The sequence below is a fragment of the Mus caroli genome, chromosome 17, assembly GCF_900094665.2.
Source record: "Mus caroli chromosome 17, CAROLI_EIJ_v1.1, whole genome shotgun sequence".
In the NCBI taxonomy this organism is placed as follows: domain Eukaryota; kingdom Metazoa; phylum Chordata; class Mammalia; order Rodentia; family Muridae; genus Mus; species Mus caroli.
In genome coordinates this window covers 24815955-24840803 of record NC_034586.1, presented here as the reverse complement: position 1 = coordinate 24840803, position 24849 = coordinate 24815955, and the positions used below count along the sequence as shown (strand labels likewise).

General features: G+C 47.7%; 2 protein-coding genes across 10 annotated transcripts in view; one reads left to right on the top strand and one right to left on the bottom strand.

The window, feature by feature from the left end:
* Stk38 (serine/threonine kinase 38) overlaps window positions 1-9593 on the top strand; it is a 61077-nt gene extending 51484 nt beyond the window's left edge. For 2 of the 4 annotated variants that reach the window (XM_021149302.2, XM_029471269.1), the window contains exons 8-14: window positions 1376-1478; window positions 2884-2945; window positions 4558-4675; window positions 5836-5959; window positions 6134-6229; window positions 7371-7465; window positions 7795-7925. In XM_021149302.2, coding sequence (XP_021004961.1) covers window positions 1376-1478; window positions 2884-2945; window positions 4558-4675; window positions 5836-5959; window positions 6134-6229; window positions 7371-7465; window positions 7795-7925 — 729 coding nt within the window. Of the gene's footprint in view, window positions 1-1375; window positions 1479-2883; window positions 2946-4557; window positions 4676-5835; window positions 5960-6133; window positions 6230-7370; window positions 7466-7794 lie in introns of all 4 variants that reach the window. The other 2 variants (XM_021149301.2, XM_021149304.2) reach the window with 2 other exon arrangements.
* A 1352-nt stretch (window positions 9594-10945) lies between these two features.
* The window catches only part of Kctd20 (potassium channel tetramerization domain containing 20), an 18649-nt gene continuing 4745 nt past the window's right edge, over window positions 10946-24849 (bottom strand). For 3 of the 6 annotated variants that reach the window (XM_021186366.2, XM_021186365.2, XM_021186367.2), the window contains exons 2-8: window positions 22771-22949; window positions 18905-19178; window positions 17676-17778; window positions 17213-17333; window positions 16428-16625; window positions 15534-15644; window positions 10946-13814 (exon numbers count right to left, since the gene is read on the bottom strand). In XM_021186366.2, coding sequence (XP_021042025.1) covers window positions 13522-13814; window positions 15534-15644; window positions 16428-16625; window positions 17213-17333; window positions 17676-17778; window positions 18905-19178; window positions 22771-22930 — 1260 coding nt within the window. In that variant the 5' untranslated portion in view covers window positions 22931-22949 and the 3' untranslated portion in view covers window positions 10946-13521. The remainder of the gene's footprint in view (window positions 13815-15533; window positions 15645-16427; window positions 16626-17212; window positions 17334-17675; window positions 17779-18904; window positions 19179-22770; window positions 22950-24849) is intronic. The other 3 variants (XM_021186368.2, XM_021186369.2, XM_029471299.1) reach the window with 1 other exon arrangement.

Below are 24849 nucleotides of genomic sequence, written 5' to 3'. Positions count from 1 at the left end.
CCCCTTCCCTTCCCCCTTCCCTTCCCCCTTCCCTTCCCTTTCGAGACAGGGTTTCTCTGTGTAGCCTGGGTCTCCTGGTACTCACTCTGTAGACCAGGCTTCCAAAAGAGATCTGCCTGCCTCTGCCTTCTGAGTGCTGGGATCAAAGGTGTGCACCACTGTTTCTTTTGGTAACCTTCTAGGTGTCTTTGGAAGGTCCAGGATTCTTGTCTTTCTGTGGAAACTTTACTTGCTGTGTCATGAGGGCAGGAGGCTTGTCAGATAATATCTTGTGACAGCAGTTCTGTTCTGTAAGGATGCATATAAAGAGCCAGGCATGAAGGAAGGCGTACAGCGGTGATCTCAGTCAGCACTGAGGAGGGGAGCTGGGGGACCCTGGGGCTAGTGCCCAGCCCGCCTAGCCTAAATAGGCAAGTTCCAGGCCACTGAATGAAGAGAAGGACGAAGAGGGAGACAAGCCGAAGAGTTGGCTGCATATGGTTCCCTTTTGTACATATGTGAAAATGTCAGTCTGAAGCCCGTTGTTTTGCATAAGTAATATATGCTAATAAAAAAGAATAGTCTCGGGCTGGCCAGATGGCGCAGTGGTTAAGAGCGCTGACTGCTTTTCCGAAGGTCCCAGGTTCAAATCCCAGCAACCACATGGTGGCTCACAACCATCCGTAACAAAAAAATCTGATGCTCTCTTCTGGAGTATCTGAAGACAGCTATAGTGTACTTACATATGATAAATAAATAAATCTTAAAAGAAAAAAGAATAGTCTCATATAGTAAAGAATTAGAACAATATACAGTTATAAGGAAGAAATGTTTGTTTGTTTTTTTTTTTGTTTGACTTGGGTGGTTTTTTTTTTGTTTTTTTCTTGTTTTTTTGTTGTTGTTTTGTTTTGTTTTGTTTTTGAGACAGGGTTTCAAGGTGTGGGCCACCACTGTCTGACACAAAGAAGAACTGTAATGTGCGGTCTCATGACAAACATGACCAGTGAGTGGTTTCTGGTGGGGATTTTTTTGTTTTTGAGATAGGTCTCACTATGTAGACCAGGCTGGCCTAAATCAATCTGCTTCTGTCTCCAATGCTGGAATTAAAGGTATGGGCTACCATGGTTTCTCTAGGTAGCCCTGGCTGAAATGGAACTCTCTGTAGACCAGGCTGGCCTCAAACTCATATCTCCTTGCCTCTGCCTCCCAAGTGCTGGGATAAAAGACATGGGCCACACACTTTGCTGGAAATCTGTTTAAATTTCTTGCTGTGTGTTTTTCCTTATAGTAAGCTGGGTAGGAACAGTCTGTTGGAGGAGGTGTAACGGGTGCTGGAAGGTAACAGTGTCTTCCTGTCCAGGCGTCCACACATCCCTTGTTTCCCCTTCCCCCGCAGGGCCATGTGAAACTTTCCGACTTTGGCCTTTGCACAGGCCTGAAAAAAGCACACAGGACAGAATTTTATAGGAATCTGAACCACAGCCTGCCCAGTGATTTCAGTAAGTTGAACAGTGATGTTAGCTGCCCCAGTCCTTAACCTGGTGGGTGAGTGATTTCCCTGGTGACCAAACTGTTCAGGAAACATGAGAGAGTCTCCCAGCAGTGTACAGAAGAGATCCAGTACTTCTCTGTATTGCCCATGCTGTCTGACTAGGCGAGATGAGTGCTTCCAACTGTGCTAATGCAGACGTTGAGGACAGACCTCTGCTAGGAAGGTGCTGGAGTGACCATGGTATAAGCAGCAAGGATGACAAGATGAAAGTGCTCAGAACAGCTCTAGAATAGTTTGGTTGCAAGCGTTATCTTTCTACTTGAGCAGTATCAGAACACAGGAGAGTATAGTAAGTCACAGTTGAGGCTTGAGGAGATGGCTCAGTGGGTAAAGCTCTTGCCCTGCAAGCATGAAGACCTGGGTTTGATTCCTAGGATGCATATAAAGAGCCGGGCATGAAGGCAGGCACACGGCAGTGATCTCAGCACTGAGGAGGGGGACGGGGGGACCCTGGGGCTAGTGCCCAACCCGCCTAACCTAAATACGCAAGTTCCAGGCCACTGAACGATGAGAAAAACGAAGAAAGGTGGCTGGCACCTGAGAAATGCTACATGAGCTCTTGCCCCACGCATACACAGTTACGCACCTGTGTGCACACCTGCGTGTGCGCCTGCACAGACATGAACACAGGAACCTCACTTCATCCTAGAAAACCCACAGTGCACCTAACTCTGGAGTCCACTTCTGCTCTTAGATCTTTGATCAACTTTAGGAACTGTGAGTGTCATCATCTGTATGCGTGGATCAGGCCCATCCACACAGATTCAGGTGTGGATTTTCTGGAGTGCCACAAACTAGGTTTGAATAAGTGTGAAAAGGGAACATAGAGACGGGGTGAGGGAGAATAGAAAAGATGTGGTTGTAACTCGGTAGCAGGCTGCTTGCCTTGCACGCAGAAGGCCCTGCTGCCTTCACCATTACCATTACCAAAACCCAAAACCAAACAAGGTCCATAAATCAATGTCCAGTTGAGAAACATTTGCAATACCTTCTCTACAGTTTTGATAAGGCCTGTCCGTCCTTTCTAGCTGTATGAGCCACATAAAACTATTCACAATTCCACTGTGATTCTCTCGGAGCTGCTGGGTTTAGAGCTTATATTTGGGCCAATAGAGAAAGTCACCCTGGAGCTGATTGGCTGTGTGTGTTTGTTTTACTTTGTTGCATTGAGATAGGCTCTGTGTATCCCAGGATGGCCTAAAACTCAAAGAGATCTGCTGTCCTCTGCCTCCCGCTACCACACCTGGCCCTACCCAGAATGTTTGATGGGTGTATGTATGGTCTGACTAGTGCCAGAGTGCCACAGAATTCTTTTCTGAATTTTGATTAGGACTTGAACTCTCTTCTTTTAGCTTTTCAGAACATGAATTCCAAAAGGAAAGCAGAGACCTGGAAAAGAAACAGACGCCAGCTAGTAAGTAATACTGGAGGCTTCTGAAGTACTAAACCAGTCTGAGTGAGTTGTAAAAAGAATACTAATGACATGGGACTGTGGCTCAGTAATAGTCACTTGCCTGGGCTGCCTTGAATTTAGCAGCTTTTTGACATAAAGTCTCCTGTAGCTGAGGCTGGCCTAAAACTATAGATAGCTGAGGCTGGCTGTGAAACCACCCTCCCCAGTCCTTTCCAGTCTGCCAATGGACTAGGATTATGGCTATCCCACCATGTCCATCTTAAAGCACTGTCTCTCAAACTTAAAATGCTCATCCTCGGAGGCAAGTCAGGACTCCTGTTCATCTGCCTGCCTTGCCTTACTTTGTGGTAGACAAGTACTTGCTAGTCAGAACTGGAGGGGGGATTTAAAAACGTTTGCGTTTGACTGTGGACACATCCAAAATTATGCCCCATAAGCTTGAAAGTAAGTAAGTAACCTTATTACATTTACCTTGATAGTATGTGAAAAAGCTAATTAAAGAGGGTACATTCACCACTGAATTACTACTAAGAAAACTTCAATCTTAATTCTTTTGTGTGTGCACAACACACATCTGTGTGTTTTGTCCGAAGGCAACTGGTAGGAAACTTCTTCCACTTTGTGGGGCTCGAGCTCAGGTCATCAGACTTCATGGCAAATGCTTTTACCATCTGAACCATCTTGCTGATGTGTGTGTGTGTGTACGCGTAGGATCCCCTGGAAGGAGTTAGAGATGTTTGTGAGCCACTGTGTGGGTTCTGCAAGTTAAACCCAGGTCCTCCTCAAGAGCAGCCAGTGCTCTTACCTGCTGCTTAGCCCGCTCTCCAGCCACAGCAGCATTTATTCTTTTTTTTTTTGGCGTGGGGGGGGGGGGNGTTGAGACAGGGTTTCTCTGTATAGCCCTGGCTGTCCTGGAACTCACTCTGTAGACCAGGCTGGCCTGGAACTCAGAAATCTGCCTGCCTCTGCCTCCCAAATGCTGGGATTAAAGGTGTGCGCCACCAAGCCCAGCAGCATTTATTCTTAATAGATGATTCGTTGGTTTGTTCATACATGAAGACTAAACATGAGTTGTACTTTGTAAAGGTGGTCACATGTATATTATGCAGGAAGGGCAGCACTTTGCTTGTCATGTACATAGTAATAACATGGCAGGTCTATGTGTTATGGGCCTAATACCTAGTAAAGTGCTGACTTAGACTTTCAGTGTTTATTAACTTGCCTTGTTATTAACTGGGCTTGTCCCCTCTCAGGGCTTGAGTGACAAGTGTGGAGTGTTACCTGCAGCACTGGGCTAGATGTGTCCTTTCAGACAGCTGAGCAGAATGAGGAAGGCTCATTCAGGTGTAGAGCCTGATTCCTAATGGGTGCTTAGTCACTTACGGTATGGGCTCTGGGTGTGTGTAGAAGGGCTCTTTGGCCTTATTAACAAAGCTTTATTGTTCATTTTGGAAAGTGCTGTCACAGGTAAGTTTGTATTAGGCTTGGGTTGTCCTGCTTGTGTAGTTTGGGGTGCCCTGATGGAGCTTGAGGGCTTTGGTCTCTGGACTAGCATTCTGAGCTTAGGCATTCACTGCGGACCAGGCCTCCCTAATGTGTGCACATATTTCAGGCCTTCTCTACAGTGGGCACTCCTGACTACATTGCTCCAGAGGTGTTCATGCAGACAGGGTACAACAAGCTCTGCGATTGGTGGTCGCTCGGGGTCATCATGTATGAGATGCTCATCGGTAAGCTCCATGCTTCCTGTGCACGCAGGAAAGATGTTTGCATTGCTCTTACAGGGAGTGGCTTGGAGGTGAACTAGGTGCGTGGCTCTCCTGCCTTCAGAGTGAAGTCCCTTGATGAACAGCTCCCTCAATGGGTCCCAGTGTACTCACGGGCTCCCTGACATCTTCTCTTTCAGTATTTCTAAATCCAACTGTTCCTCCATTCCCTCCATTGATAGCTATTCTCACTTATCAGGCACCGATTGTGTACAAAGAGCTTAACCGTGGCAGTGTGTCTCTCAGCTTATGAACTGTGGCTTGCTTCCTCTCTCAAAGCTTTGCGAGCATGGAACCTTTCTTTCTCCCTTGTATTTGGATGGTGTGTCTCTGTATTCACGCACACATCTGTGGCATAGCCGTATGCCACTGAGCACTAGTAGATGAGTCTGTGGTGACAGGGTGGGTTTGGAGTCACTTGTCAGATGATCTGGGACATGAATGTACTTGTGTGGCAGGCAGGCTGGAGATAGATAGGGAAGCAAATTGTTATCCTCTTGCATGGACTTCCCAAAAGAGCTGGGATGGTCTCTGCCTTTAGCTTACTCAGCTTGCTTGGCACGGTACCATAAGAGGAACTCTCTCAAGTGGGCACCTTTTTTCCCCCTTTTAAAAAATTATTATTATTATTCTTTATTTTATGTGTGTGAATACACTGTAGCTGTCTTGAGACACCCTAGAAGAAGAGGGCATCAGATCTCATTACAGATGGTTGTGAGCCGCCATGTGGTTGCTGGGAATTGAACTCAGGACCTCTGGAAGAGCAGTCTTAACTGCTGAGCCATCTCTCCAGCCCAAGTTGGGACCTTTTTAACCGTGTTGTCCCTTTGTTTCTTCTGGCGTTGACTCCCAGACTACATCTCTGCTTATGTCCTTCCTCTTCCCAGTCTCAGCTGTCAGCTGACTACAGTTGGCTCTCTAGTGGCATCAGAGGTACAACTCTCCACTGTGAATTGGAGAAAAATGAAAAATGGGTTTAGATGTTTTCCGGGCTGAATGGAAATCCCCCAGCATGGGGAGGAGGAATATGCAGAGGTCTAGCTGCTGTTAGAGACATGGGTCTCCTCAGTCGACCCAAGTCTGTGTTCTGGGCTGTAAAGATCCATACTTCCTGCTCCTTCCAGGCTACCCACCATTCTGCTCCGAGACCCCACAAGAGACGTACAAGAAAGTGATGAACTGGAAGGAGACGCTGACCTTTCCCCCAGAAGTCCCCGTCTCCGAGAAAGCCAAGGGCCTGATTCTGAGGTAGAGAGCCAGCATCTTCCATGCCCATCCTTGGGATTGCAGTGAGCCTCTCGGGCTCTTGCTTTCTTCTTCAGGGGTTGGGGGTCTCGGGAAGAACATGCAGGAGCCTGGCTATTCCTTTTTCTGAAGAAACTGGAGTGTGCTGAAAAGCCTGTTTTTTTTTTTTTTTTCCAGGTTCTGCTGTGAATGGGAACATAGAATCGGAGCCCCTGGAGTTGAGGAAATAAAAAATAATCTTTTTTTTGAAGGTGTTGACTGGGAACACATCAGGTATACTCCCACATTAGTTTCCAGCATTTAGGGTATGCATGCCATGGGATGAGTGAGGGTCAGAGGGCAGCTTTGTGGGCTTCGTCCTTTCCTTCTAACTTTCTGTAGTTCTGGGGATCAGATCAGGTGCCAGGCTTGCATGGTGAGGACCTGTACCCACTGAGCCATCTTGCTGGCCACAGATTGGGTCTCATGTAGTCCAGGCTGGCCTTCTGTGAGGTATCTAGCAGAAGGTGATCTTGAACCCCTGTTTCTCCTGCCTCTTCCTCTCAAGTGCTTGGATACGGAAATGTGGCACCATCTGTGGATTCCGATTTCCGAAAGAGTAGTCTGGAAAGATCATCAGCAGGCTAAGGAAGGGGAGAGAGCCCTTTAGACGGTCAGGGTCTTCCATTGTGGTGAAAATGAGGAGTCAGACAGAGACTGTTACTGGGAGACTGAGGACCAGCGAGGAGGAGGTGTGGCCCTGGCACTTAGACAGCCCACTGAAGCTCCAGCTGTCATTAGCACTCGCTGATTGCTAAACAGAAAAGTGTCCTGCCATTTTATACTGCAATTGTGTTCTGATCCTTGAATTTTTGTCCTTTTGAGATAGTGTGACTGAATAGTCTAAGCTAGCCTGGGACTCACAGTCTGCTTTCCTTGGTCTCCACTGTGGCCAGCATCCTGGTAATTTTTACCTTTCCAGTGGAATCAGTGTAGAGCCAAAAGTGGGTGGCTTTGAAGCTGTTTCCCTTCCAGGAGGACTCTTTCATAGCGGGTTGGCTGCATTGACACAGGGCTGTAGCTCCCTTGTCTTTCTGACTGAATGCTTTGTTCGGTTGGTTTTTGAGACAGGATAGCTCTGGCTGCCCTGAAACTCACTACGTTCATCAGGCTAGCCTTAACTCATGAGAGATTTGTCTGCCTCTGCCTCCCAAGTGCTGGGATTAAAGTCATGCATGGCTGAATTACCAATTTTTAATGATAATTTTGCTTGGATGCAGTCATTTGGTTTATTTAGCATTAGAGAAAAAAAAATGTTGCCAACAGTGAATAGTCCTCCATGTCAGACAGGAAGGAGTCTTCCAAGAGAGACTGGGGCAGTATCCTCTGTGAGCATACCATCTGTGGTCATTTGGGCTGTGTCTGTTCTTAACAGGGAGAGACCAGCTGCCATATCTATTGAAATCAAGAGCATCGATGATACCTCAAACTTCGATGAATTTCCAGAGTCTGACATTCTTAAGCCCACAGGTAATCCCACTGGCTGCCACTGCAGGCTTTAGAGTTGCAGCATCCCCTGGGGGACTTGATCCTGGGTAAGTGTTTATCAGTCCCCACAGTGGGCAGCAGTGAGACGATCATGTTCAGCTGTTTGAGCAAATCATAAGCTGCTTTTCCGTTACTCAGAACATAAGAACATTTAAGTAAGCAAAGTAGAAAGCTTGCACAATGAAAGGGAATCTCTCTGAATGGGAGCTGTACTGTGTTCTTTAGGGTGCTTTATTTCTGGGGCAGAGCTGTCCTTGAGGTGACAGTGACTTGAGGGCAGCGACTCAGTCCTACTTCTGTTTCTTTGCCAGTGAGCACAAGCAATCATCCAGAGACGGACTACAAGAACAAAGACTGGGTCTTCATCAACTACACATACAAGCGCTTCGAGGGCCTGACAGCCAGGGGGGCCATACCTTCCTACATGAAAGCAGCAAAATAGGGCCTGTGCTGGGAACCCTAAATGGGGCAGTGGTCTCTATACAACATTGTGGTTTTCCTCTTGCGCTCTTGAAAGAACTTCCAAGAAGTTTGTAGAACTCATTAATACATCCTAGTCAAGTCTCTGAAATGTGATTGTAAGTGGATATTCCTCCACGGTGCACCGGGAGCTGATAGGACAGAGACAGCATTTCTCCATCGGCCATAAGCAGCTGCTTGCTTCTTTTGAAGCCCCATGAGCCAGTTTGGTATGTGCTGTAAAGAGAATTTGATTTCCCCAAGTTGATCAGAATGAAGGGGAAAAGCAGCTGCCCACGTTACTGAGCTTACACACACTGAGTACCAGCCAACGCCCTGTGCTGTGGTGATGATATGCCACCTGCCAAGCCCACCAAGTATTTTTCTCCTTATAGCTGATCTGTAGTTAAATAAGGCAATAATGAAAGTCTGTGTGAACAGCCGACAGTGTGGCAGAAGGAACAATCTCCGTCTCGCGGGTGCTGGTGGTTTCTCCCCGTACCTTGGCCCTCGCAAGTGGCTTTCCACAGCCTTCATTCATGGTGCACTTTACTTATGGTACTAGGACAAAGACCTTGATCTACTGACCTGTCTCCCATCCGAAAGACTCGTGCTGCTCTTCTGTTGATGGGAGAGGTACTAGTGTGATCCTTTTTGATCTTAGAAAGCCCACAAAGCCACTGGGCACTGCCAAGGAGTTCTGGACCATGTGGACAACCCTTACTTTCCCTTCACGGCTGTAGATCATCTTGAGGCACACGCTGCCTACCAGCAAGCAATACCTGCAAGTGCTGCCATGCAAGTGTCCACAGCCTCCTTGGGAGTCAAGGCAGGACCAGCCCCCTGGGTCCTTGAGCTCATTCCTCAATCCATGGTGCAACCGTGTTTGTCTTGGTATTTCCTTACCCCAACTTCAGCCATTTTGCCTTGGAATCATGATTACAAAATTTTCCTTTGCAGATGCCTTCTTGGGGCATTCTTGTCCCTCCACCCAAAAGGGTTGCCTGCAGCTTGGGCTGACATGCCTCTGCTGTGGCGTTCTCTCATGAGAAACACTGAATTTAGCACAAAGTGCCTTCTCTGTCACAGCTGCTGCCACCTTTAGAAGACTTTTGCTGTGTCAGAAAAATGTGGAGGTTCCATATTAATGCATTACTAGAATTTGGTTTTAAGTGTTGATAACTGTTAAGCATTATTTGCACCTGTGTGGTAATTTGCAGTCATTGGCCAAGCTACGACTGGGATCGGCCCTCTGCTGGTCCCGGAGTTTGTGAAGGTCAGCTCAGTCTTAGCCATTCAGAGGATAGAATGTAAGACTTAAAATTGTAAGCAGAACTGCTTTGGGTTTTCATGTCTTAGATGAAGAAAAAGGAATGTTAGGGAAGTCTTAACTCTGGGTTAAGATGTTAGCTCCTTAATCCTCTATTCAGAGCTAATGCAAAGGAAATAAAAGGGCCTGTGCGTGGCTTTGTGTTCTATTGATAGACAGTTGAGGCTCGATCCCCGTGTGTTTGCAGGAGTGTGTGGTGAGCATGGGAGAAGTAATAAGAATAGTGGTAGAGTCAGTGTGGTGGGGATGGTTCGTTTTGAGGGGAAATGTCCACATTTTAACTATTCAACTTTTGAATAAACTGTGAAAACGATAATGGAACTGTGGTGGCTTTCTTCTCAATCCCTTAGACCAGAAACACTGCACCATCATCTTGATAGAAAATGCTGCTCTGTCTTGGAGAAGCTGTGCTGTACTAGCTTGTTTGCAGGGGAACTGGTATCATAGAAGAGATTCCATAGAAGAGACTATGGGGGCCTCACCTCCCTATACTCTTTTGAGGGCAAAATACTTGCTGGACAGAGGTCATGGAAGAACTGCAAGTTTAAGGGGCGGGGAGACTTCCCAGACTGCATTACATATACAGTCAATATATGTAATACATGTAAGGGTCCAGGGGACTGAATTCAGCTTACGGAGCTTGTTACTTGTGTGTGGCTTGGCATCTTGTCAGAACCTTTAAAGTGATCGTTACATCTCTCAGTGTTCTGTCTGCATGTACATACGTATTTATGTGCACTAAGTTTATGCAGTGCTCAAGGAAACTAGGATCTGAAACTGGAGTTGCAGTTACGGCCTGTTGTGTAGATGCTGTGAACTAAACCCAGCTCCTGTAAGAGCAGCCAGTGCTCTTCCCCACTGAGTCATTTCTGCAGCACCATGTTACTAGCTTTAAAACACATCTGTGTGATGCAATAGGTGACCTGTACCACTGGTCACTAATGGTTCTTCCCATTTGAACTTTGATTATTGCCAAATTCTAAATTTGTTTCACTGTCCTGTGTAGGATCCACTAGGTTCTCACAATAATACAGTCCAAAGACCCTGGACTTTGCACCATCGCCTCTTCAGCTGAGAGCAGTAACACCTCATTGCATCAAATCCGTCCTGATTTGATCCATAAGACTTCTAACAACCTGTGAACTTTTCCCAGTGCACAGTCCAGTTCTGGCTGGTACCAAGTGACCTAGACTAGAGGTCTATGCCTCACACTAAAATCCTTTTGGAAGGAAGGACCTGTTCTAGTGAGCATCAGCTAAAGACAAGCAATATCTGGCAAAAAACATACCCACCACACTATCTTAACCCCTGAGTGCCTATGGGGTGGGCTGATGGCAGAGGCTTGTTATTAAATGAACCAAGGACTTTGTGTAAACTTGACTAAAGTAGGGCAAAGACAATAATCAGAGCCAGAGGTCCTGTAGACCCTATCCTTGTCACCTGATCTGAAACTAAACTAGTCCACAGACGCCTAAGCTTTCAATGTTACATTTGGTTGAAGCGTGGGCTCTCCAATGGTGACTGAACTGGAGGGCATCCTAGGACAGCAGGGTGGAGGTGCACAGGCAAGCTCTGGGTGAGTCTGTGTCCTAAGGAAAGAAAGCCACTATCCTGGCCTTTAAATTCATTGAAGGTTTGCTTTGTGATTTTCTTTTCTATTAAATAACAAGAGACACAAATAAAAAAAACTTTATTATAGAAAAAAGCATCCCATACACAGGATTCCGTAAACACTGGTAGGTGAACAAGTGCAACTTCAAAAGTAAATATGGTGTAAGAGGCAACATCCACACACATCTTCCCTTAGGAGAAAAGCTAATTCTCCAGAATGATTCCCTCAGACACAGAGTGGCCGTGCCTCCTGGGAAGGCAGCAGTGTCACCCACCTCAGAAGCTGTTGATGGCCACCACTGAAACTTGAGTTGAAGCCTGGGCTCTGAACATTTATTTTCCCTAACACACATCCTCTGAGAAAATGTCCCTTCCCGGATTTCCTGCAGAGCACTCTCAGGCCTGCGATGAGACATTACACAGTATCTCCTGAGATGCTGGTTAAAATAGCGTTGGCTGTTGTACCCAGTCCCCATCTTCCTCCAATTCTGCCTTCACCCCCATTTGTTTCCTTCTGATACTGTGTCTGCAGGTGTTCCTCGTCAACTACACAAGCTGCAGCAAGGGTACACAGAAGAGTCAAGCCTCAGGGTCAGCTTTATCTTGTAAGATAGACACTCTGAGGTGTAAAGTCACCTTTCTCATCAGACTTTCTATGCACACAGCCCAGCTTACTAATTCAGGCACTTACAAAAGACACTGAGCCCCAAATCCATCTTTTTATGAGAAAAATCCTCTCTCTCACATAGCCAGTAATCAATTCCAAAGATGACTGCAGCCCTTGATTCTGCAAGGCCCCATGACTGAATAATTGGGACCAGGCAGCGGCAGGGAACACCTTTAATCCTAGCACTGGAGGCAGAGACAGGTGGATCTCTTGAGTTTGAAGACAGCCTGGCCTACAAAGTGAGTTCCAGGACAGCCAGGGCTACCCAGAAAAACCTTGTTTTGTAACCACATCTTATTCCTCCCCCACGCCAAAAACAAACAACAAAAAACCAAAACAAAAGGAAAAAGTGTCCCAACCCTGGGAACAGTAGGCAAGACACCAAACTACAATGACACTGAAATGTAGGTAAGGGTGGGGCTGAGGTACAAAAAAGCTTCCCTCCCCACAAGAAGCCTATGTCTGCACGCAGTCTTTCCTTTAGTTGCCACCATCCAGTGTCACTGAAGTGGCCTTTAGATTGCCTCCCAGTCAAACTCCATGGGCTGGAGTGTTGGGGTGAAGACCTAGTTCATAAAAGGCCAGAGCCAGTGAACCAACTCCGAAGGACAAAGAAAGGCCTGTGCTCACACCTGAGCATCACACATGACAGACACATAATCATTCCTGTGGCCATGGAGAAACAGGAAGCACCACTGACCCAGGCCTGGGCTGGGCAGCTGCAGGTAGGCAACCATGTAGCACCAACAAATCAAAGCCAGACCTGGCCTCAAGCACAAGCCAAGCAACTTCACAGAGATAACCAACCTCTTGATACAGACAACCTCAGCCCATACTCTGCATGCTGCCTCACAGACACACCAATAGTCACCACGCAAGCTGGAGCCTTCGGTTCTTTTCTAAGCAAGGAAGATCTTGCACCAATTCCCATTGTGATGCCACAAGCACAGAAAACACTGTTTTAAGAACACACTTGTTCTTCAATACTGGAGAGAGGGCTTCCAAAACCTGATTTTATTGCAGTCAACTAGTTATGCTATACACAGTCTTATGGGAGCAGCCTTCAAGAAACCCAACGTGTTCTCTAAAGAGCTTGAAGCAAACAGCTTACACACCGCCCAGGGTGGAGGACGGACTCAAAGGTCAACTTCTACCGGGAAGTCAAATAATTCCAGACACTGCTGTCAGGCTCTTGACTCTGCAAACGGAAGGAGCTAGGGAATGATCTGGACTGCCATCCACCACACATGTAAGCGTGAACACATAAACAAAATAACAAGGCCTGGACCTGATTGGGGATGACCACAGTATTACTTTCTTACCATGCTCCAGTAGCTAATGGCCTGTTTAATGGACAGGCGCTGTGGCTTCCCACCAGAGGGTCCAGCTGGCCCAATCTGGAGCCATTCTGCCACCTCATTTGCAAGTTTCACTTCCAAATGAAGCATCAGGCTGCCCGTCTCGGGGGTTGGTTTGCTCCTATGTTAGTAAAAAGCAGAGCTGAGCTGGAGCTCCAGGGAATTCCCTTCACCTGCCCCGGCCTGTGCCTCCTCAGGTGGGCACACCCAACCCCAGCACAGACTGTCTCCTCTGACGTTTTGGTCCTTTTGCTAATAAGCAATTTGTCTGATGTGAAACCACTCACCCGGTGTAAGAGTGGGCTGCTGTGCCAAATGTGAGGCAACAGTTCACTTCCTCTCCTGCACCAGGAGGTGAATACAAAGATTCAACCAAGAGCACCAGACCCAAAAGCTCGTTTGCCAGGGCTGGTAAAGCTGGTCACCTAATTACCAGAGAGCTTCTTCACCCAGCCAGAGGCAGACCCGGAAAAGGGCACAGTAACAACTCAGAAGGGAAGGAGACAGGAGGAGGCATCTCCTAACGCTGAGAAACCACAGGAGGGCGGGGAGGCCTGGTTAGGGGTACCCACACAGAGAAGAGCTCCAACAACTGGGCAGAGGCCGTTTGTCCTTAATCTTGGAAGTCATTCGGAGCCATCTGAGAGAGTGGAGCATTTAGGCGGTCAAGTTCATCTACTTGTGGTGGGTGATGCATTATTATCTCCTGGTCTTCTAAGACATCCTCTCCAGCAGCCACCAAATTAGTGAGGGATTTGCTGCGAACACACTGGAAATCCACATGGCGACTCTTTCCTTCCTCTTTTTCCCATGACATCTGGATAAAAGGGCGCTGCACATAATTGTAGATGACTTCAGACCGCCCGCCAGGTCTCCTCTTAATCTTCTCTTTACAGGTAGGGTAACCTGCAACCGGAAAGCATACAGTGCTCACACTCCTGGCAGACTCTCCTCGCTCTACCGTCTACTTCCAAGTCCAAGGACAGCAAGAAAAGCTCTGTGGCATGTGACTGGTGCCCTCCCAAGCCTCCTCTGTCCCTAGAAGGATCAGGACTGTGGGAAATAACAGGGATTCTCCCCCTCTTTTTTTTCTGATTTATTTATTTATGAATATGTAAGTACACTGTAGCTGACTTCAGACACTCCAGAAGAGGGCGCCAGATCTCGTTACGGATGGTTGTGAGCCACCATGTGGTTGCTGAGATTTGAACTCATGACCTTTGGAAGAACAGTCAGTGCACTTACCTGCTGAGCCATCTCACCAACCCAGATTCTCCCCCTCTTAATGGAAAGGAAAGAGAAATGTACTAATTCCAAGAGCTTTTAATGGTTGGAAACACCACCAAGGGACAAAACTTCCCCAGGGCACAGGAACGCTGTCATCTTGTTAATGCTGTATAGAAGCCACGGTTAAGGGAAAAGCAGGGAAATGTGCAATGTTACCTCAAGAAAACCCACAAACTACCAAGTACCCAGAAGGGGCTCCCAGAGCCCAAGACGGAGGGACTAGTCCAAGCAGCAGGATAGGCAGGGAGTGGGCAGCCAGTCCTGGGCATCTAGAGTGTTCACAGCACAACAGTGTGGCAGGTGCCCAGGAAGGGCCTGGTACCCTGTCCCCAGGCCTCACACACAAGGCAAAGTGAAATTATCTCAATAGTGACCTCTAACTTAAAATCCTAAGTCAGACACATGTAGCGATGAGTTCACTGCGGCGGTGATATGAGCAGGGCCCAGGGGCCCAGGCTGCACCAACTCCTGCCCCCAGCACGGCAGTACCCAGACAGCCTGAGGAAAAACGGACCTCAAGTTTTATCTAAGAAAAGACAGACTGGAAAGATGGCTTATAAGTCAAGAGCATTGACTGCTCTTCCAGAGGTCTTGAGTTCAATTCCCAGCAACCACATGGTGGCTCACAACCATCTGTAATGGGATCTGATGCCCTCTTCTGGTGTGTCTGAAGAAACCTACTGTGTACTCATATGAAGAAAATAAATAAATCTAAAAAAGAAAAAGAAAAGACAGAGTCTCACTATATAGCCTCAGCCTGCCTGGAAATTGTGATGTAGACTAAGCTGGCCCAGAGCTCACAGAAATCTTCCTCCCCTGCCTCCTGAGGGCTGGGACTGAACCACCACAGTCGGAAAAGCTCAAATCCTTAAGCTGGTTTGTTTTTAAGAGAATAACTTTAGATGAAAAGACATGCTCTTGCTCAGGTGAGCCCAGGTGCTCGCTAGATTCACCCCAGAATCCTGTGCCCTGGGCAGAGAGCCCTGAGGGATACTCATGGCTACAACTCACTGCTATAACTGAAGGGAAGGCAATGCAAACCTCAGGACACACAGCAATGAAGCAGGCCCTTCCTAAGTAGACTCTAAGTGTGCCGGGTCTCAAAGCTCCCGCCAGCCAAACTCAGAGTAGGAAGCTGTGGCCAGAAATCCACCCCACCCCTTGTTGTAGAACCTCAACACTGGCCAAGCCTTTTTATGTTTGTTTTTTTAAGACAGGGTTTCTCTGTGTAGCCCTGGCTGTCCTGAAACTCACTCTGTAGACCAGGCTGGCCTCCAACTCAGAGATAGAGATCTGCCTGTCTCTGCCACTGCCCGGCTGACTGAGACTTTTTAATACCTTCAATTCCAATTCGGATGTTCTTTAGGCCTCGTTCCTTTAACACAGTTTTAGCAACATCTCTATTCTCGATATATTTGAAGAATCTGTAGAGCTTGGAGCTGTAAAGAACTAAACAACACAGCACTGGGGTTAGTCACAGAGGAGGGGAGGGGGGCAGGGAGGGAGGGGACAACCAAAAGGTGCTATGTAACCCATCATGTCCTCTGACCTGGAACACTCCTCCCCACCCCAGCATCCCTAATGCTGGGATTCCTGGCACGTAACATCTCTCACAATCATAAAAGCACCAAGCTTTTAGCATTCTATGTCTAAGAATAACCTATAGTAATGTGCAAAAATACTGTTTAAAAGTCCTATATAAAAGTATACACACACACACACACACACACCCTCCTCTACAATGTCCTACAAGGCAAGCGAATTATGGCACGTTTATGAATGGAACACTGAGCAGCCGTATGAAATGTCCTGGGTGGAGCAGGGCTAAACCTCCTTTCCGTGCACATCCTTCAATAAAGGGTGTGTGTGCCTGATGCAGTGGCTGAGTGCATCTGCCTGCGTGCACGTGGAGGTCAGAGGATAACCTGGGCTGTCAGGTCTTCACCTACAGCCTAGAGCCAGGCTGCTTTGTTGTTCGCTACTGTGCATGCCTCCCATGTCACTAAGGGGGTTCTGGATCACAGACATGTACTACCACAGCCAGCTTCCTGTCACTTCTGGGATCTGAGGTCAGGGCCCCGGAGCCACATGCCAAGTGCTTTGCTCACTGAGCCAGCATTGCAATGGAACCGGAGAGAAGGGCATCACCCTGCTTGGCTGTCCCTCTGGTGCCTGTGCCCATCACTAGCCGTCAGTGTTATCTGCACGGGCTCTTGGGTAGCATTCTCTTACTTTGGGAATACTCTTCCCCCATGGGCGGGGGGTGGTCTTCATCCCAGTCCACAGAGTCCTCGTCTGTCAGCACCACAATGTGACACTCTCGCTCGCCTTTCTTGGCACAGCCCACCATGATGGGCAGAATCAGTTCCTCGAGGTAGTGGTCAAACTGCTTGTGGGCACCATCGTTGGAGAGCTCGTGCAGTAGAGCACCTGGGGAAAGGAGAGGCAGATCAACTGCTTCCTCTGCACACAGATGTCATCCCAGAGGACACACAGTCCCTGCGCCATGGTGACAACCAGCTTTACTTACGCTCCCTGACACTCGTTACCTTGTCTGTTAGTGTCGACACCACAGTCCTACCCAAGAGCATAGCGCTAACTCAGCCCAGCTGGCCATGTTAGACTTCATACCTTTTATTTCCAGCCTCCACTTCCCACACACTGAGATCACAGGCACATCTCACATGCCTTGTTTACTGTCTACTGACAATGGGACCCTGGGTCTCCTATGCTAGGTGAGCAGTCTATCAAGTGAGCTACACCCTGGCCTCATAGAGACAAGGTGTTACTCTGTGCCTGTGTTGGCACTGAACGCCTGATGATCCTCTTGTCTTCAGAGTGCTGGTGTGACGGGTGAGCTACACTCCCCAGAACATCTGCTGATCCTGCTTCCCCACAACCCCTCGGCAGGAGAAGCAATGGTTAGTTAGCAGATGTCTTCCTTCTGGTAGTTCTCAGCCTACTTCGGAGCTCAGTGAAAGCGCACTGGCTCAATGTCACAGCTGCTCTGTACTCACTCAGATCCTGACATCGGATAGTGTTGAAGTCAAAGTTAATGCAGAGATAGTCGCACGTGTCTCTGAGGTCTGGGATAGAGATGCCATCTGGACAGTTGATGATGCCAGTTTTGTAATAATCCTGAAAACAGATCAGGAAGGGGAAATGGAAGCAAAGAAATGCATGGAAAGACTCCTCTAACCCTCTGCACTCCTACTGCATACTCTACTGAGGTGGCAGGATCCTGGAGTCAGCTGGCTGGTGCTTTAGATGACAAAACGGCTCCTGTCTACCCAAGACAACCCACTGAGCTCACATAAGGACTTACAAGTTATACGTAGGAAAAATAAAGAGAAGGCAATGACTGCACACCAGAAACCCGAAAGTCAGTCACACAGTTGTGCCGTCCTTAAGGGTGCAGCATGCAAGCCTGCGTGCGTGCTGTGGTGGAGGACAGAGAAGGGAGCAGACCCACACACATACCAGGACTGTGCGGAACACGGTGGCGCTGATCCCCTCCGCAATCACATACTCCCCCTTTTCATTGGGCCTTGTGAAGTTGTATTCTCTTCCCGGCCCAAACATCCTGAAAGACACCAGCAACAACATCACCTTCTCCAGCGGGGCTCAGCAGAGGCAGCTCTCCTCTTCCTCTCCCATACAACACTACCCTACTCTCTTGCAGCGTAACTTAAAATACAGCCCTGGGACCTGATGCCTCTCAGAGGAATGCACGCCTTAGGAAAACTCCTTCAGGCAAAAGGGAAAGAAGGAAGCATCGGTCTGTGGAGCCGACACAATACAGAGTCAACTGCAGAGGAGGCTGTGGAAGCAGCCCCTTTGTCCTAAGAACTTGCCAGTGTAAACCACCTCTCCTGGCTGCCTCGCTTTTCCCATCTCTGCCCTCACCATGCATCCGTGAGCGACTCTGTAGAGGAGGACCTATCAGTGCTCTCCCTCCCTCCCGGCTCACCATCCCTTTAGGAGTCAGCCCAGGGAAATCGCCCACTCCAACAGGCGAGGCTAGCCGTGGGTCTCACCCAGGCGCGAGGCTCCTCTGCACCTTGACACAGTTCAGCGAGGAGGCCTGTTCTCACGTCAACTCAGGATCTGGGTCACATTCCCAGCACCTCTGCGGCTCACAGCCAGCTGTTAACTCCAGTCTAGACATCTGACACACCCTCCCTCTCCTGGCCCTGCAGGCACTGCACATATGTACTACACAGACATACCTGCAGGCAAAGCACCAACACACATCAAGAAAGAATAAACGAGCAACAGGACGGGGCTAGCTCAGTAAAATGCTTGTTTCCCATGCATGACAGCCTAGGTTCCTAGGTCCAATCTCCAGGACTGCTAACTGTACCCTGTCTCCCCCACCACCACCCAAAAAACAAAGAAACAAAAACCAAACCCAAAGGCTAGAAGGGTGGGAGGCACAAGGGTTTCTCGGACAGCGTCCGTCACTGCTCCCGTGCAGGTGGATTATTACTAATACTGTTTGTCACAGAAGGAAAACAGCGGGACTTAGGCCTCAGCTTAGCATCTCTGACCTTTGCAACTCAGAGAGCAAGGCTGTGCATTTACAGAGGGGCAGGTCAAGGTTCAATAGCTCCTGTGGCCACAGAGAGCAAAGTCAGCAGTGTACTGCAGTGCAGCTCTGCATCTGCTGCAAGGTCACAGAAGAGAACGCACTCACAAACTGTCATTACCTTCCCAACATGGTATCCGGATGAGCAGTGAAAATCTGAGGATTTACCACAAAGCGAGTGCCATCCACAAGAAGTGTCACCTTCTCTGGGGCTTGAGAGTGAGCGCTACCTCCAAAACCTAAGCCGCTGTTTCCAAATCTCTCTGGCACACTGAAGGGCTCGTGGCTCCGTTTGCTCCCACTCTGGAAGCATGAGCCCTTGCTGTCTTCAGGAAGTGGCATTATGTGAGGATGTGGAAGGCTTGCTGGCTGAGAGGCATAGTCAAGTGCAAGGTCTGAAAGAGCAGACATAAAGTCAAGTAACAAAAGGGCTAGAGTCTAGAGAAAAATGTCTGCTCTAAAACAGCAACCAATGAACAAAAACCTAAAGCCATAGGTGTTCAGAGCTAAAACCACTAGCCTAGAGAAAACTAAAACAAACCAGACACTTGAAAGCCAGGCAGGCAGATCTCTGAATGTGAGGCCAGCCTGGTCTACAGAGTGAGTTCCAGGATAGCCAGAGCGGCACAAGAAACCTTGTCTTGAAAAACCCAACCCAACCAACCAACCAACCAACTCCCCTCACAAAACAAGGTCTCAGGATGGATCCTGATAACTTCTTCTTCTTTTTTTTTTTAAAGATTTATTTATTTATTATTATATCTAAGTACACTGTAGCTGTCTTCAGACACACCAGAAGAGGGTGTCAGATCTCGTTACGGATGGTTGTGAGCCACCATGTGGTTGCTGGGATATAAACTCATGATCTTCAGAAGAGCAGCCAGTGCTCTTACCCGCTGAGCCATCTCTCCAGCCCCCTGATAACTTCTTCTTATGTATGGGTGATACGGTGTTGGGGGAGAAGCACCCACACTTTAAAACAACTATAATTTTTAAAGTAAACAACACACAGAGGAACAAGACAGAACAGACGAGCAGGGCTCGTGGTAGCCCTGCAGTCTCCTGCCAGTGGCTGAAAAGCTGGTGCTCAGAAACAATCACTTTTTTCGGTTTCACCTGCATCTCTAAATAACACTCTTACATCTGCTGTGTGCATTTGTTTACTTATTCCAGATTTTCCTTCAAGTGTTTGTGGGTTGTGCGAATGTCCTCAAGTGCCCAAGGAAGCCAGAAGAGGGAGTCAGATCCCTGGGAACTGGGAGCCAAACGAGGCCCCTGGAAGAGCAGGAAGCCTTCTTAGCTGAGCCATCTCTACACCCGTACTTATCTTTGAGGCAGGGTCTCACGAAGTCTAAGTTGCCCTTCAATTCACTGTGTAGCTGAAGATAGCCTTTGACTTCTGATGCTCCTCCCCCGACCTCTGAGTGCTGCGATCAGAGGGTGACCCAGCACACTCAGTCACAGTCCTGGGGACTTGTTGTCTGTGGGGTTCCGTGTTCTACTTACTGTAGGCTCAGCTACAGCCCCAGCACTGCTGTCTGTGTCTTAGGAACTTACTACTACTGTATGTTAAAACTCAATTTTCACTCTTCAAAGCTGCTTTTGGTTTTGTTTTTTAATTTGCCAGAAAGTCTTTTCTCTAAGTCATTACTCTCCCTAGAACTTCTCAGAACCACCACTCTCAGTGTGTTAGAGCTCCCACAGCACCACAGCAGCTTCTGGACTGCTGCACCTTGCTGTCAACAGCAAATGCACGTGGCCTTAGGATTTACTCTTGGGATTTCATCTCTTTGCCCTATCATCGAAAGCCACTCTCTTTAAAATTCCTCTCTTCCACTTTTGAGGCAGGGCCCTGTGTAGCCTGGGCTGCCCTTGAACTAACCCTGAGGCTGAAGATAACTCAAAACTTCTTTCTGATCCTCATTTCCCTTCCACAGTGGTGGGATTACAGGCACGTGACACCACATGTGGTTTACCACGGTACTGAGGACCTGCATGTAAATATCAGAAGAGTCCATGACAGGGCAAGACAGGGCATCTCTAGTGGGCGCCCCCGGACAATTCTTTTTTTTTTTTTTTTCCCCCCGAGACAGGGTTTCTTTGTGTAGCCCTGGCTGTCCTGGAACTCACTTTGTAGACCAGGCTGTCCTGGAACTCAGAAATCTGCCTGCCTCTGCCTCCCAAGTGCTGGATTAAAGGTGTGCGCCACCACCACCCGGCTGGACAGTTCATCTTTAGTATGCACATTTGCCTTTTGTCTCTAACAAATGATAAAATCACCTGCAGACTAAAGACTTGTTTTAAAATAAATTTATCTAAAATGTGTAAGCAGCACACGTACGGGAAGCCAATGAGATGGCTCAGTGATAGCGGCACGTGCCGCACCAGCCTGACCACCTCAGTTTGAGACCCAGAAACCCTGGAAAAGGTGTGGGAGAACTGATTCCATGAAGTTGCCCTCTCATCGCCTGTGAGAATGTGCATGCTACAACCCAAATAAAACTTTATTAACAAGGAGTCGTTGCTCAGTTGGTAATTTACTTAGCATGCGTTTGATCCCCCCAGTCCTACCTCAGCACTGGGAAAGTAGACAGGAGGATCCGAAGTTCAAGGCCAGCTACCTGACAAGCATGTGGGCAGCCTGGGCTCCCTGAGACCTATTCTCAAACAAAACAAAACAAAACAAAACACTCCCTCCCTCACACACACACACAAACACTCAACAAAACTCTAAATCTTAACAAAAATAAGCTGTAGCCAAATTGGACTATTCTGTAATATTAAGGGCTAGAGAGAAGGCTCAGTGGTTAAGAGCACTGACTGCTCTTCCAGAGAACCTGGGTTCAATTCCCAGCACACACATGGTGGCTCACAACCATGGGATTCCAGGGGATCTGATGCCCTTTTTTTGGCCTCCACAGGTAAAGCATTCATTCGTGCAAAATAAATTAAAACAAATTAATATATATGCAAATATTTATGTCTCTGTACTCAGTAAACAGTGGTTTCCTTTTAAAGTTATAGGCTGAGAAATATGATAAAATGTTCAGCCAGTTAAGAATTAGCCCACTAGGGCAGTGGTGGCGCATGCCTTTAATCCCAGCACTTGGGAGGCATAGGCAGGCAAATTTCTGAGTTCAAGGCCAGTCTGGTCTACAGAGCGAGTTCTAGGACAGCCAGGAAACCCTGTCTCAAAAAAGGAAAAAAAAAAAAAAAAAAAGATTTGGCCCACTAAACCCAGTGTCACGGTGGCACCCGCCTTTGATTCTAGGCTAGCTCTCAGGAGGCAAAGGCAGGTGGAGCTCTAAGTTTAAGACCAGCCTGGTCTACAGAGTGAGTTCCAGGACAGCCCAAGGCTACACAGAGAGACCCTGTCTCCAAAACCAAAACCAAAAAAAAAAAAAAAAAAAAAAAAATCAAACCAAACCAAATGCCTGAGTTCCCGTTAAAAAACAACAGTGATTTAAGGTTACCTGAGAGAGAGTGAGGCATGACGCTGCATGCCTGTCATCGTAATGCCCAGGAGGCAGAGGCAGAGGCTGCTGAGCTCAAGAGCCTGATCTAAGTGCATTCAGGCCAGCTAGCCATACTTATGACTCCATGTAAGGGCCTGCCCAACAACTTCTCAGGAGCTGCCTTTCCATTAGCACCTGGCTCCAGCAGCCCTCTGAGGAAGGGCGACTAGGAACCATTCTGTCCACTCCCCATCCATAAACAGAACTCTCATACAGTGGGGGTCTCATCACAGTATAGATGGTAAGGACCCGGACACAGTCAATCTGTCTCCTGGCTCTGAACGTGTAGCCGTTTGTATACACTGAACCTGTATCCACACCAGGTGGCTAGGCCAGGCTGACTTCAGGTTTTCTATGGTGGTCAGCGAGACACACTGACAAATATGCTAAGCCAATTAACTGAATATATGCTCAGGTAAAGTCTGCATTCCTCCTGGGTACACGATGTCGGGGTGAGAATGCCCCCCAGTACCTTCACTCCTGGCAGCTAGGGGATAAGTGAGACTATGCAGACCAGAGGACACCAAGCTGCTGCCTTCTTTCTCTTGAGTGGCAGCTAAGGCCTCATCTCCTAGGCAGCTGAGCTCTGGCTGCAATGACCAGTCGCCATCACTGCCCTGGTGAACATTCATTCTTAGTCAGAAAGGAAGCCTGGAAAACAAGGAATGTGTATGATTTAGACGTCAGGAAACAGGCTCCCAAGGACCTCCATGGTTTAGAGTGGTTGGTAAAAGCCATCTGGAACTGGTAAATCTAGGCGGGATTTTTACAAACTACTGCGAATCAGTGCACTTGTTATAGGGAACATTCTTTTGTTTTGTTTTGAGGTAAGGACTCTCTTCGTGGTCCTGGATGTCCTCAAACTCACAGAGATCTGCCTCCCAAGTATAGACCTTAAAAGCATATGCCACCATGCCAGGCTATGTATTATGAATTCTATACATTAAATGGTAGAACATAATTTGGTGTCATCCATGTCACAAATCAAGAAGTAGGGAGAGTTCAATAGTCAAAAGTCTATTTATTTTTAAAAGGCATATACATGTCTACAACTATGAAGCATCAAAAACCATCATAACAATAAAGTCATACTAAAGTGAGTAGTGGTTAACACAGATGCTCAGAACTGTTGGAGATACTAAGAATAAAAGCAACAGCAAGCACACAGCTGTAGAGAGGACACCTATGACAAACTCTGCCCTAAGGCTTAGGGAACATCTCAGAAGGGGTGGAGAGAATGTAAGACTGGAAGGTGACTGTCTCTGAAACACAGAGTCCTCAGCCAGACACGACTGTTGTCTACATCAACAGCTATGCCAAGCCAGTTAAAACGTACAGCATGGAGTGGGGAGCGGGCCACAGGCAGTGTGCCCATGCTCCAGTGATGATCCCATGCGTGCCATGTACCACGGGCAACTCTGTTTAGGCTCAGAAGCATGAAGCTGGGAGGGAGAGGTGTTGGAGCAGAGCTAGGGGGAGTTACAGGAAAAGAATGGGAGTGAATATGATCAAGATACATTGTATACATGAATGACCATATAAAAATAATAACAAAAAGAAGCTGTAGACATGCACAGTTGAGAGTGCATCCCACTCTTACAGAGGACCCAAATTTGCTTTGCACATTGACTGGCTGGTTCATCTGTGACTATCTCTGATGCCCTCTTCTGGCACCCACAGGTTCCTGCACTTATGTATACACACACACACACACCAGCAAGTATACTTAATTTAAATAAGTTAATAAATCAAGCAAACACTGACTTGCACTGTTTAATAAGTTCTTTTTACCTTCTCTTTTCCACCTTCTAATTCTTACACCCACCCCTAAATGCCACCATAATACCACAGTGGCTATATAGTTTACCATGTTACGTTTCCCCACTAGCATCCTACAATCCCTTTGAGGTACACACACACACACACACACACACACACGGTAGTCCTCTAGACTGATGAGGAAAACCAAAGCGAGCCTGACTCCTATGCTTTCCTCTCAGAAAACAGACACTTCAGACATAAGTGCCCAGAGACTGTAAAGCTGAGCAGAAACAACAACTAGGAAGGGGGGGATATCAACAGACAAGTCAGCCTCACGGTGCTACAGGGAGGCCCGGGAGACGTCTGCTTGTTGACGGAAGGATCCTGTAAAATAGTGTAAGATCCTGTCCTATAGCCTGTGTTTCCAGTGGGGAGCCTGAAGAAAGAATTCCAACAGGAATGGTAGACTCTCTGGAAAGGAGAGGCAGTATCACCCTAGGTTTTTAGACACAAAGGCACCATCAGGAGCTCACAAGCGAGTGCACACGGCTGTGTTCTGATGGGCTTGCCTATAGACATGGATGTAAGTAAACAGTACAGAAGATCTCAACAACTCGATCCACACAGCTGACCCAAGACTGCACAATAGCATTTTCAAGGTGTACTGGCTATTTTTGTGTCTACTTGACACAGCTGAGTTATCACAGAGAAAGGAGCTTCAGTTGAGGAAATGCCTCCATGAGATCCAACTGTAAGGCATTTTCTCAATTAGTGATCAAGGGGGAAAGGC